The 15,723-nt window shown below is 33.5% G+C and overlaps 1 protein-coding gene across 4 annotated transcripts in view; it reads right to left on the bottom strand.

Annotated features, from left to right (window-relative positions):
- Nucleotides 1-15,723, bottom strand: part of wge (winged eye) — a 109,444-nt gene that overhangs the window by 55,663 nt on the left and 38,058 nt on the right. For all 4 annotated transcript variants that reach the window (XM_067130023.1, XM_067130027.1, XM_067130024.1 and 1 more), the window contains exon 2: nucleotides 5,309-5,428. In XM_067130023.1, coding sequence (XP_066986124.1) covers nucleotides 5,309-5,405 — 97 coding nt within the window. In that variant the 5' untranslated portion in view covers nucleotides 5,406-5,428. The remainder of the gene's footprint in view (nucleotides 1-5,308; nucleotides 5,429-15,723) is intronic.

Here is a 15,723-nt window from a genome sequence, read left to right as displayed (position 1 = left end):
GGAAACTAGGTAACCGTCAATGGTTTTAAGAACACTTGTAACAAGCTTTTCATACGGCACCTAAGATGACCCACTGACCACAGTGACTGACGAGAGAGGCTCAGCTACTCCGAACAATCAATCAGAACCTAAGGTTAGTGGATTTCCAAATTATACCAACAAATATATATACAGCAAATTATAGGATGTGAAGTAACACCTAGAGCGTACTGGAGACAAGTTAAATTGTGAATGGAACAGAAATTCAGAACTGAATGCAAGAAACAGAAACAGTCACCATATTCTCTGGAAGCTTGAATTTCAAGTCAATGGCCTCTGTGGGCTTGTCAGTCTTCTGAATAATAATAATAATACGGAATGTATAGGTTACCATATGTTATGAAATAAACACCTACACATATGAGACAAGATAAGTAAGAAATGGAAAATTCAGAACTGAATGCGGCAAGAAACAGTCAGAACACGGAAAGTAAAGAATCGGTTACGTGCATTCGGGTTCTCTCCTCAAGCAAGGGCCAAAGACAAAAGCCATAGGAAAACAATAAACCAGCGACCTACGGCATTAGATGGCTTCGTGGAGGCTCCCTTTCAAAGCAAGTCCACGTGTCAACGAGGACCACTATACGCTTCGTCTTCCCTCCGAAATAATTTTTACAACCCGAGTCCTTCCATTTGATCGTATTTGAACTGTTGCTCATCGGGTGATTATTGGAACTGCTATGCAAGGCATACACTTCCTTGCAATTACGAAATAAAGAAATATATACTGTGTGTATATATATATATATATATATATATATATATATATATATATATATATATATATATAGGGGCTACCAAATTCACTTAGACAATTGGGGAAAGTGTTAGGATGATCTCATTGCCAATGCTCATGAATTAAAAAAATAATCTAATTTAGCGACTGAAGTCTGAAGGATCATTTTATAGATATGGATTTGATCAGATCGCAGGTAATCCCAGGGCACATTAGTTTATATATATATATATATATATATATATAAATATATATATATATATATATATATATATATATATATATATATATATATATATATATATTATATAATATATAATATATTATATATATATATATATATATATATATTATATAATATATAATATATTATATATATATATATATATATATATATATATATATATATATATATATAATTATATTAGTATTATCTTTTGCACACATCCAGACGGTAATAGAAATGGAAGAAGTACTTTTTCATGCAATGTCATGAGATGTTTCTGAGCCGCTGTTTCGCGCGATTGTAAGGGCATCAGAGGTTCGAAAGGCGTGGGAATCTGTCATAATTCAGCGACTGACCCCCGTTTCTAAATAATAATAATAATAATAATAATAATAATAATAATAATAATAATAATAATAATAATAATAATAATAATAATAATTCTATACAAGCAGGACCATTAATTGAGAAACCATAATGTTGGCGAGGAGAGAAAATAATGGGCACCAATTACAGTATAAGTTGGTTCTAAAGGTTTAGAAAGTTCTACAATATAACAAAAGGAATAATGTATAAAGTACAGCTTATTTTCTATTTAATCGACATATTTTCTCTCTGACACCAAGTTCCAGTTTTTTTTTTTTTACAATATGTTCAATTCTTTTTTACCATCAAGTTCCAATTTTTTTAGCATCAAGTTCCAATTTTATTTATATTAAGTTCCAATTTTTTTTTTACATTTTTCCATTTTTTAATATTAAGTTCCATTTTTTTAACAGTAAGTTCCAATTTTCTTTTACCATTTAAGTTCCAATTTTTTTTTAAAAACTCTGGTTCAGTATCAAATCTGAAAGTAACAGCGCGTGGATGTAAGGAGCCAAAATTTACCGGTAGAAAATTCTTGAGTTGCCATTCCATTTAACCAACGGACAAAGTAAAACGAACAACACTATCGGCAAATTCCTTATCGCAACAATGAAGCAACAAATAAAAACTGAAAAACATCCACAAGTAACCCACTGATACCACTTAGCGGCAATTCTAAAGTGACCGAGAATCGCCTAGCGAGAGAGAGAGAGAGAGAGAGAGAGAGAGAGAGAGAGAGAGAGAGAGAGAGAGATTTTCTTCCTTTCTTTTCTCCCTCCTCTCCTCCCGCACCCCGAGACACCACGACCCACCTCCTCCCGGGCTCTCCCATCATTAAGCTCCACCCTCTGACCACTTTCCACAGCCCACTACTTACTCCCCATTCCCCGGGGGCCACCCCCCAACCCCACCCCCGTCCGACAAGGGACGGGCTTATTCCGACAGACCGCGAAGCGTTCGGTGGCGCCACACGTGTCCCTGTTCTCAAATCACACGTAAATAATCCATTAGCGCAATATTGCGGACTACAGGAGCAACGGTTGCTCATATCGACTTAGCTGAATCAGTCGATGGATACTGCGAGTGATCTCTTGGCTCGAAGTCGGTGTTGTGCAGCGCGCATGCGCGCAAGGCGATTGAAGCCAAATAATGCAACATTTACCGGATTAATGGCCAACCTCTAAAGGAGGGAAAAGGCTGACTTGACACGTATATATAATATCTCCCTCGCCGTCAGGGCGCTCATGCTCAGTTTCATTTAACTCCCGTCAATGGATGAATTAGTTAATCCGGGACTTTTTTCTATTATTATTATTATTATTATTATTATTATTATTGCTGGTTGACAGGTTCGATAATTACGATCGAATGCAGCGTGGCAGAATTCTTGTTGCTAACATCAATAACACTTTTATTTAGAATTAAGTCACATTCAAGAGAAGCAATTTCACATTGTCCCGCTAGTTATATGCTCTCTATCTATATGCTGTGCAAGCATAAATATAACATGTCTTAAAAACTTTTCTATATATATGTGTGTGTGTATTATATATATATATATATATATATATATATATATATATATATATATATTATATTATATTATATTATATTATATCTAGCATCAAATACCATAGAATAACCTTAGCAAGAAGCTCCATGAATTACAATTTGGAATTATTTAAAATACAAATTGATAACCTTACGACAGAGACATCGGAGATTTCTGTCGTTAAATAACTTACAACAATGACGATAATAATAATAATAATAATAATAATAATAATAATAATAATAATAATAATAATAATAATAATAAAATAATAATAATAATAATAATAATAATAATACTAAAGCGCACAATCAAACCAATATAAATGTGATACAGATTCTACCATGAATTTATATTTTAAAGATATTCTAACGAGAATATCTTTTAGGCAAACAAAAGGACCAAGAAAGGGATTCGGGACGCGACGAAATTAACAGTAAAATTTGATAGGAGTTCTCTCTTACGCACACACACACACAGTCGTATATACATACATATATACATTATATATACATACATGCACAATATATATATAATGAAATCTTATATAAATGTGATTTGAAAACGCTCAAGTTTGGGAATGGAATGGCATAATAAATGAGTGTGTGTATGTATGTATGTATGTATGTGTATATATACATACATACAGATATATATATTATATATATACTGTATATATATATATATATATATATATATATATATATATATATATATATATATATATATATATATATATATATATATATATATACACACACACATACCCTCATTTATTAAGCCATTCCCAGACTTGAACTTTTTCACATCACATTTATACAAGATTTCTTCAGCTGTCATTACTCCCTGGAACTCCACACCTACTAACCAACCGTCTCTTGATAGCCAACCACCTTGCTTCGGTTTTCGAGCCTCACTTAGGCACATATTATTTATTATTCGAGCAAGTTCTGTGAGCGTACAGAAATGGGAAGTGTTCTAGTGACAAGTTTGTTCAGATGACGATAACAATGAAACTTTGATTCATGCAACCTAGTGCAATTGTCACACTGCCAAAAGGCGCTCCCAAGATGGTTAGCAGTCTTTCGCATTGTGGTACACTCGCGCGTCGGCGCAGTCATTCTGACTGGTCGGAATTGAATATCAGTATTTCCCTTCAAATTTCAATCAAACTAATCACACCACTTCGTCTTTCTTGTTTCTCTCTGTCCTTGAGTATATGTTTATAGATTCCTTTTCATAAGCAGGCAATCCTATACATGGAAATTAAAACTATATACTTTCTTTGATCATGGCGTTTTCCTTGTAGCAATATTCAACAGGAAGTTATAAAAAGTTATAAATCCTACGCACCGGCCATTTAGTTACTTTCACAGCAGCAAGTTTTTTTTCCCCCTCAAAGAGGAGCAAATAATTTACTGAATGCCGTTGACCTTTATTGAAGAAGCTCCTCTGAAGCTCCTCTTTTAGATATGGAGCATTTCCCCTTTAATAAGGGTCTTTCTGCTTTTGGTACTCGGTGCATTAGTGACCCTAGTCATTAGCATTTCATCAGGGAGCAAAGTCCAGGCAGCACTTCTTACTACAGGCGCAATCGCAGGTAATATTTGACCCTTAACTTTATGTACAAAAAAAAAAAAAAAAAAAAATAAATAAATAAATAAAAACAGAACTAAAGTATTAGCCGGATGCAAGTCAAATAAACTGTAATGAAAGAAGCCTTCCCTTTAAACTTGGTGTCACTTTAATCCATGGGATAAAGTACAATTCTGAGCGAATTTGGAAGGAGAATTCTACCCCACCCCAAATAAAAAAAAAAACTACAAGACAACTTTTGTAATGCGTGATAAGCCGGGCGTAACAACTGTAATATAGGCTAATCCATTATTTTCTTAGATTTAAACTGTGGAAACTTCCCATGATTACAAATTGCAGCCTTAACACAAACATGACGGCATAATAATAATAATAATAATAATAATAATAATAATAATAATAATAATAATAATAATAATAATAATAATACTGACTGTATATCCGGATTACATCAGTGATATCTTCACAGACCTGAACATCGCTCTCTCAAAAAATTTCATACAAATGCATTCGAAAACAATGTCCATTTTTTCAGAATATTTAGAGAAACAAGGAATAGACGTCTGCAATGAACAGGAAAGCACATAAAGGTTAGGCGAAGGAATTTAGACATAACGTTCATGACGCCTATATGAGATAGAAACTGACGGCCTATGTCTAATGGAAGACAATGAAAAACCCGTCAGGATATATATTCACAGATTTGGAGAACTTTAAACCAAATGCTAGGCTCAGAGGAGGAAAAACAAGAAAAAGAAGACAGAGGCTGAGCACAACATGCAATCACACTAACCTTCAATAGTAGCTGAAGGCCATGGAGGTCGAAGGGCTGCTCCTATTGGCTGTGGCAAACTAGTGGGCGTGGCTCCCTGACACGCTCCTCCAATCATGTTTCCTACAACACTGACGTAGCCTGAAAGGTAGAAAAAAAAAAAAAAGGTGTCTATGAAGGCGCATATAAAAACGAAATATTTGGTTCGGGTTTAACTTAATCTATGAGTTCGTAGTGCATGCTAGTTCCCTACAAGAACGAAGTGGGCCAAGAAGTGTATGAAAATGAATACAGACACAAAACCAAAGGGGCTCTCATCGTTCCTAATTTACATATCATCACTCTTCGCTCTAGAAACTGCTGAGCAAAAATTATAGTCAAATTTATTTTTAAAATTACGGCGAAAGTTACAAACACCTGGAAAGTTTTGTTTCTGTTCTTTAGATTAATAATAATAATAATAATAATAATAATAATAATAATAATAATAATAATAATAATAATAATAGTAGTAGTAGTAGTAGGAGCTACGCTGGTTGTCAAAAGTTCAGTCTAACTTTTTAATAATTGCAGACAACAAAAGCTACTGTGGATTCTCTTCTTCTGGTCTGCATCATATGCAATGGACTAATATATATATGTAATATATATATATATATATATATATATATATATATATATATATATATATATATATGTAATCTCTTCTTCAGGTCTGCATCATATGCAATGGACTAATATATATATATATATATATATATATATATATATATATATATATATATATATATATATATATGTATATATATATATATATATATTATATATAAATATGTATCTGATATATATTATATACATATATACATATACATATATATATATATATATATATATATATATATGTATATATATATATATATATATATATATATATATATATATATATATATATATATATATATATATATATATATATTCACACCAGTTTTTGAGAAATAATATCTACTTCATTTTAACAATATTACATTCTTTATCCCGCTAAAACTAACTCTCCTCCAATCATAAAATCCTCCTCATAGGAAAAGATTTTCACCGTCGTAACTGCCTTAAGTATCAGAGGAACCAACCGTGCTACAGCAAAGTCCCAACTGAGCAAAATGTTTCATGTAACCTATTTTAAGTCATTTGAATTTTTATTAAACAAACAACTGGCGTCATGGGCTTCCTCTTCCCCGGTCCGGACGAGGAAGCGAGATCTTGCCAAGCCGCAAAAAATAAACAAATAAAGTAAAATAAAATAAAAACAGCCAGCTCGGCAAACAGCCGTCATAAGCAATAAGATAATGTGAGGCTACAGTGGCTCACCCTACTGGTTAATCACTGACGCCTGATGGTACCAGCTAGACCAACTGATAACGGGCTACAGGAATCATAGAGTAGGCTCTCTCTCTCTCTCTCTCTCTCTCTCTCTCTCTCTCTCTCTCTCTCTCTCTCTCTCTCTCATCGAGGCCTTCTACTTCAATTTAAAAGCGATTAGATTACTACATCCAATCAACTGACTACAGGTGCACGGGTCAACAATCAGTTCAAAAAAAAGAGCATAAACTAAGTCTGGCAGTCGCGCTTGTGACATGAGAGAATTTTTTTATCTTCTTCTTCTTTTTAAGTTAAGCGTAGTAATACTTCGTCCTGTTCTTTCCGTCATCGAAAACGAAAAAAAATCTACCAGTTTTCACCGACATATTCTCTCGCGTTCCCTACATATGACCCAACCCCATTAGAGAACTGACCTTTTTTTTAACTAAGGTTCAATTTTAACCAGATTTTCACCTAATTCTCCCTATCTCGCTCTCTGAAACTGTCGCCGTAATCTCCTTCTATTAATCTTTTTTTTTTTTACTTTTTATTTATCCTTCTATTAATCTGTCCCTTAAAACATATGATACACAGACTCAATCTCAATACCCCCACTCTCCCAGCCCCTCATTTCCCCAATTTTTTTTTTATTATCCACACTTCACTTCCACTTATGAGCTTCCGCAGAAATCCTTCCACATGCTACAATTTCTGCTTCTATTGACATTTCTCTTCACTTCTTCCAATCCCGCCGCACTGCTCAGCCTACCTACCTTCTTTGCTTTCTATATTCTGTGATCAAGTTCTTCTCTAACTCTACAATCTTGTCTTTCAACATTCAACAGCAGGTTCTTTTAAGTTTGCAGCTTTTGTCATTTACCCTAGATGTTTCACCGGCCCTAAACTATTTCATTCCGACTTCTTATTTATTAGTCTTTTTTACTGAATGTTTATTCGTAATTATTAAATATGTAATATAAACGCAATTAAAACTTTTTTTTTTTTTTTTTTTTTTTTTACAAATTACTACTTACAAAAATGACATGTGTATAAAGAGACATTCACGATCGCATTCATAGGTAAATGTTTAAGAAAAGTAAGGAGACAGAAAATTAACTATGCGCGTTGTATAAACTATAATATTTATATATACTGCGTATATATATATATATATATATATATATATATATATATATATATATATATATATATTAAATATATATACATATATATATACATATACATATATATATATATATATATATATATATATATATATATATATATATATATACATATATATATATATATTATGTATGTAGCCTATGTATGTAAGTATGTATATGTATACGTCAGAACTGCACTGACACTGAGGCTAATTATACATTTTACATAGTCTTACCAAGAACGCTGAACTAAGCAAAAATTTAATTGTATCTTCTGAATAAAGACAGTTTCTAATCGAGATGTCGGCCAATAAGCGATAAACACCACCCCGTATAATAATAATAATAATAATAATAATAATAATAATAATAATAATAATAATAATAATAATAACACTTTATTTCCTATATGAATTCAAATACAATACATGCAAACTAGCAACGCAAACTTGGAAACTGGGACTGGAGATGAAACATTCCAGCTAGGAGGAAGAGACAAAGCCGATTTTCGATCATAAAAAAAAAAAAAAAAAAAAAAAAAAAAGACGGAGAATAATTCTGGAAAGACCATCCTCAATTCTTCTTCTGGCCGGCTGCATGAAAACCCCGGAACCCCAACTGATGTGAAACCGCAAATGAAGCGCATCCATTATAACTTCCTGGACGACTGGATCTTGTCCACATCCCACATCCCACACTTCAGCGACCGTCGACTGTATGAAGAGCCCTGAATCCCCTGAATACAATGCCGAGATCATCATTAAGAAGTTTTCACATCCTTTATCTTCCTTTGTAACGCGCCATTAAACCATTACAGTAATAAGGCCTGCAAATTAGAAGGCGCGGACTGGGCTTCCAAAACTAATGATCGATATGCAATTTCTAACTATCATTTCTCTCTCTCTCTCTCTCTCTCTCTCTCTCTCTCTCTCTCTCTCTCTCTCTCTCTTTTAATGATGTAGCTATCAGCCATCTTAAACAGTAATTTCACTCTCACCCCACCTTTCATTCAAATAAATAAATAAATATAATATATATATATATATAATATAATATATATATATATATATATATATATATATATATAAATATAAATAAATATATATATATATATATATATATATATATATATATATATATATATATATATATATATATATATATATATATACATAGCAAGCGTTGTACAAGATATCAATTCAATTTTTTAATGAAATAACTAACAGGCACAAGGTAAGGAAATTGCATTAAAGAGGTATAAAACATTGATTGAAATATTACAACAAGCACACACACATATTATGTATATATATATATATATATATATATATATGATTTTTAAAGCAGACGTGAGAAAGAATGCGCCAGGTATAAAAATGAAAACAGAGACAAAAACTTATGCCGATTGTTTTACAAGTTTACTGACCCTGAGGATGTGACTCTGCAATTCGTATAAAAAAATATAATGCAACAAAAAAAAAAAAAAACAAACAGGCGAAGCGATATAAGGAACTGCCTTTGAAACTAATACTGCAGGCAGAGAGAGAGAGAGAGAGAGAGAGAGAGAGAGAGAGAGAGAGAGAGAGAGAGAGATACAAGGGAGGTCTGTAGAGAAAGTTGGCCACTCTTAAAGCTGAAAAGAGGAGTGATCAAGGAAAGTAGCGCCGTCGGGATTAAAGATGAGATGCTACGAAGAGAAGGTGGTGGTGGAGGAGGAGGAGGAGGAGGAGGACACGTTGCTGCCTCTAAGAACCTTAACCCTCCTTTACCCTAGTACCGTCTCTCTCTCTCTCTCTCTCTCTCTCTCTCTCTCTCTCTCTCTCTCTCTCTCTCTCTCTCTCTCTCTCTCCTTTCTTACGGCAGGCTACTTAGGTAACTGCCTACAATGTTCTCAATCCACGTATCCTTTAACCCTCAGCGAAACAGAAGAGGCCAGAAAGAGGGGGGGGGGGGGGTTGACATGGCAATAGTACATCTATCGCCAGGGAAAGCGGGAGCAGAGACAGAGAAAGTAAGTTTAAGTGAATAATGGCGCAAACATTTTACAACTGGTTTTATATTATATGCAAAATTATTGATCGCATCTCTGACAACTGATTTCATATTACATACAAAATTATTCATCGCATCTCTGATACCATATCAGATTACTAATACGTTGTGTATCTTACACTGCACAGTCTTTCATACATCTCCTGTTAATATTTTACTGTAATGGTACTCCCCCAATCCGTTTTACGTCATTTACGTGATTTTTCTTATGAATTCAATGTTACGTAAATTCGATCTGTAAAAGTCCTTTAAGAAAAATCCACCTTTACTAATATTCCCAAGGCCACTGGGTGGTAATAATAATAATAATAATAATAATAATAATAATAATAATAATAATAATAATAATAATAACAATAATATAAAACTCCTTTACGAAAAATGTACAGTTACAAATTTTCCAAACCCCTTAGCATAAAGGTGAATCCACATACGAGCAGTCCAATGGTTATGTTCTACTATCCACTGGGTAATAATAATAATAATAATAATAATAATAATAATAATAATAATAATAATAATAATAATAATAACAATAACGTACCGGTATGTCAAGGCTGAATTAATAGAATGCGTTGCATTATGCAAAAAAAGAAAAAGAAAAACGAGAAAAATATAAGGTAAAAATAATGAGTTTAAGTTGGCTGAGAATAAAAACGGCTACTTCGCTGAAAATTGTTTTCATAAAAAACAAAATACATGTAATAGTGATAGCTGTGTAACTTTTACACTCGGCAAAACTACAGCACAATAAAATGCCTCTCCAATCATGTGTCCGTTAAGTTTTTCTGCAAGACGGGAGAATCACTTTGATGGTATTTTATAATGATACGTACAGTTCATTAATCACGACACATTCTAGAAAGCAAAATTACAAAAATAAATTATCAAAATGACTTGCTGAAATTACTCTATTTAATAAATTGATTTCTATGATTTTTCATATATATTTTTTTTGGCCAAAAATAACGTAATAAGAGTTATGTAACTTTCTGAGGCACCAAGAGAACTTCGATGAACTGCCTTTTCCAGTTACAATACAGTTTACTGGTATTCATGCCAGCCACTATGTAGTCAAGTAGCCTATACTACCTATATTACATGCTGTCGGTATGGGTACTTTGTACATCATAATTAGCCCAATTAGCTTACGGGTAATTATTTTTATTCCAGAGCATGAGCCTGAGCATAGGCTCATTTTTACCTTTACCTAATATTTTTACTTAAAATCATTTATTGTCGATCACCTAAAAGGCAAACTTGAACTTATAATGTAAACCACGTACATAATGTTACTGATTTACATTAAGGACGATCTGACTGCAAAAAATCAAACTTCTGCCGCCATTTTTCATTACACGAGTACACTAATAATAATAATAATAATAATAATAATAATAATAATAATAATAATAATAATAATAATAATAATGAAGTCATGACTAAGAAAAGATCGTTAAATTTATGGAATCCTCTTTGGAAGGTTACATAAATAAATACAAAACAACTATCAAGGCGTCGAACGATGAGTAGGAATTTTCCGAAATTATTACACTTAAAATACGATGTGTATTATTCATGATTATTTTTAAATAACACAAATAGAATGAAGATACCGAAGCACGAATAGGCGGCCAGATGCGGATGTTCATTAAAGCTCTCTTTAAAGAACATTTTGACACATCCTGTTCAGCTCTTCATTATATATATATATATATATATATATATATATATATATATATATATATATATATATATATATATATATATATATATATATATATAAAGCATCACTATATAAAATACAGGTAACAAATAACTATAACAAAGTGTCTGCAATAACTACAAGAACTCGCCTGCCTGCCAGCCCTTTTCTCTCTCTCTCTCTCTCTCTCTCTCTCGCTGACGCACGCACGCACACACACACACATACATAAATAAAGTTTCTCAACGTGGAAGAATACTGCAATGCCAAGCGTAGCATTCGCTTGCGCGGACATCAGATCTCAGATCCGAGTGCACAATGAAACATGCACTGCGTGACGCAAGCACAAAAACAGTCGCATTTACTTCTGCATTCTCTCACTCCGTCGTCTTACTTATCAGCTTGTGTAGGACGTTTGGGGATATTCATATGAAGTTGCAAGGAGTCAAAGAAGTTCCACAGTTCTGCGAACCACTCGAGTCTTCAGCATGACCCACGATTTTTTTAGTCACTCCGTTTATTTTCATTTCTTTCTAGTCAAGCGAAGACAGTGAGCAAAGCGGATCAGAGGTGTCCCAAGCAATGGAAAGAGAGATATAAAGACAACTGTATACAGTAATTAAAAAAAAAATACTGAGGTAAAGACCTCAGACCAAAGACTACAGTGATACTCAAAGACTACAAATATTGCAATACGCATTGTATGGCTTTCATGCGAAACCCACAGGATCTTCAGACACCACTAATGACATTAAAACCACAAGGTAAGCGATGACCGGTCACAATCATAACTCTGCTATGTCATGATCAGTTTGGGTTAGTTGAAATGATACCAGTAGTGTTTTGAAAATTACAGTCGATTATGCTTGAAAAGGCCACATGTATATACTTTAAATTTGGTTTAATACGCCCAAGTTCTTTTATTATTACAAAAGAGACAGCCAGTGACGGAAGTCACCCAGTACAGCAAAAGCATAAAAAATTTAACAGAAACTCGACGGCTTCAAGTAGTCTTTATAATTATTTGTAGATGACCTCCTAAACCGTTTAGCAATAACGATATATTTTATATTTCGTATAATGGTCGGTGTAAAGACAAAGATACGATCCCGGCATGCCAATCTTTATCTGTACACCAGCTATTATATAAAATATAAAATATATCGCTTATTGATAAACAGTTGAGGAGGTGACCTATAAACAGTTCTAAATAGTATCTGAAGCCGTCTAGTTTCAGTTAAATTTTGATGCTTTGCTGTACTAGGTGACTTCCGTCACTGGCTGTCTGTTTTGTGGTAAAATAAGAACTTGGTAATATTAAATTAAAATGATTGTATATACGTGTGGCGTTTTCGGGCATAATGCACTGTAATTTTCAAAGCACTACTGGTATCATTTCAGCTGACCCTAACTGATCATGACATTAGAGTTATAATTGTGACTAGTTATCCCTTACCTCGTGGCTTTCATTTCACTAGTAATGTTTGAAGATCCTGTGGGTTCGCATGAAAGCCATACAATGCGTATTGCAATATTTGTAGTCTTTGAGCATTAGGCCTACATACAGTCTTCGGTCTGAAGTATTTACTTCAGTATGTTTTGGTTTGTTTGTTTTTTAATTACTGTGTAAGGAATGCTGTTTTCTTTACATCTCTCTTTCGATTACTAGAGATGTCTCTACTAGGCCGCTCTGCTCACTGTCTTTGCTTGGCTGAAAAGGACGGAAAATAAAGATATTTAAGAAATTAAGCTGGCGAAACATATCCAGAAAATTAAGCAGACAAAAGATATCCAATGTCCGGGAAAATAAAAGTGAAGGATAGACCGTGCAACTCAGACCCATACCTATTTTCCCCTTCCTTGAGATGAGATTGCGAGCCTGATGCCCTTTCCTTGCCATCACGTGACTCTGGTATCCATCCAAAGCAGTTTTTTTTATGGGGGCAGTTACACCGTGGCCACGATTACACCTCCTACAATTGGCCTTTCGATCAACAAATTAATGTGGCACAGGGTCTGGTCAATAGCTGAATGTGTGACTGTCAAATAATAATAATTGCAGACGTCGTCGGCACATAAGTACGCTGAACATCTTTTGTTCACAAACATAAGGGTCACATTCACAAACCAACCGCTGCGAGGGGTATATACATACTGTGCATACATACATACATATATATATATGTGTGTGTGTGTGTGTGTGTGTAAATAAATAACGCAAACTATGCCATACACTGCTGTAGACGGTTGAAACAAAAAGACATCACACATAACTTAACAATGAAGAAAAAGAGCTCACCGCTTTTTGTATAATTTTCATCATTGTTGCTAATCTTTAAAAATATTAATTTTTAGGTACTAAGAATTTTAAAACAAGATATATATAACTTTTGAGATACAAAAGAGTAAAGGCCAATTAAATGCATAAGTCCTCCTACAGATCATCTGACTCACTCAAGACAAAAAAAAAACAAGAAAAAAAATTATTTATGTTTTTGTGGAGTTTTAAAACAAAATATTACTTTTGAGATACAAAACGAGCAAAAGTCCAATTAAATACATAAGTACTATTTTGTTTTAAAACTCATAGAGATCATCTGCCTCATTCAAGAAAAAAAAAAAAAAACAGAAAGGAAAATGGAAGAAGACATTTTATTTTGTCGTTGTGGTGTTCTACAAGAATCAAGGTCCTCTTGTCGCCTAATATTTTTTCTTATTTTTGACATGATTCATGTCTCAATATTAGTAATTTTTCGCACGCGTGGCTTGTTACTTAAACGCACCCTCTACTGTTCCACTATCTCCGTAGCAATTTGGCATTCACCTTATTATTTTCCCACAAGAACTTCCAATTTTTTCAGAGCTTCTTTACCTAATGCTTGTGTTTGCTTTTTCTTTTCGTTTGCATGCACTGTCTTCCCCTATTTTTAACTATTCATTTACCTACGGCTACCTTGCGTAAAAATGGAAAGCATTTGGCAATATTATAATTCACGATCTACCATAAATACGGGCACGGATTCGTACATGCTTGTATCGGGCTATATATAAAATACATCTAACCTTCGCAAACCAAAAGGAAAAGCATAATAAATAAATACCCCACCCTTAAGGGAAATAATTAGTCAAACCTTTCAGCTTCTATTCGAGCAATAAAAGACAAATTATGCTGGCAGACTCGCCCTTCGATGAAAAAAAAAAAAAAAGCTTAATGATAAAATTACCCTCAGAACCCCTTTCCCCTCTCACGCGGACAGGTAAAAATCACATCATCTTCTGGATGAGTTAACATAAATCTTTCTCTCTTTCTTCTCCAATGCAAGGGCGACAGAAAAGACGACTCACTGCCTTTATCTAACCTATGCAGGAAGGAAAAATTATAGCAGCATCCAGAGAGGCCTTATAAAACTTGAATTTCATGTATATCAGAGAAAAAAGGAACCAAAAATATTGAGAAGCTTTCAGGGCAGAGGAAAACAATAACAGAGCTGGGGAATGCTGATCCTTACATTGTATCATTGTATGTGAGATGTGGTGGTCTAGGGGGTATTACGAGGGCCTCTGAAAGGAGGAGGATTTCTTTCCTCAAACTTATTGAAAAAGTACAGAAACAACACCAATGGGGAAGAAATTAAATGAATTGCTCCCGAGTCAACCATGTAGAGATATAAAGAACAAGAGAAAGGTTTCCCATAACGCAAGAATAATGTCTCAAACTGGAATGAATGGCGCTTATTAAAAACCTTCACTAAACGAACTCGATTATTTATGAAATAGATGGAGAAGATAATATATTATATTCTAAAAGCAGACAGCCCCATTTGGACGGGCTGCGGTGTGTGATCACTTCTCTATTACTGTTGTTACTTACCTCGTCATCTTCCTCTTGCTAACATTTATGTCAGAGGTTTTTTTTTTTTCTTATAAACACTTTCAAACTTTTCACCGATACCTGGAGCTTCTACTCATTGTCACCACGTAAAACTGTGTTATTTACCACTCCCAGTCATTTCCTAAACAACAATTTGAAAAGGGAGGATAACACTTTCCAAGCGGAAAACTAAAAGATAAAAAAAAAAAAACTAACATTACCAATCCACAATTTTCAAGCTGACAGTCTGACGAAAGTATAAGCTACTTTATATATATATATATAT

Source organism: Macrobrachium rosenbergii, chromosome 28 (genome assembly GCF_040412425.1).
Source record: "Macrobrachium rosenbergii isolate ZJJX-2024 chromosome 28, ASM4041242v1, whole genome shotgun sequence".
Lineage (NCBI taxonomy): Eukaryota > Metazoa > Arthropoda > Malacostraca > Decapoda > Palaemonidae > Macrobrachium > Macrobrachium rosenbergii.
This window is presented reverse-complemented; position numbering and strand designations above follow the sequence as displayed.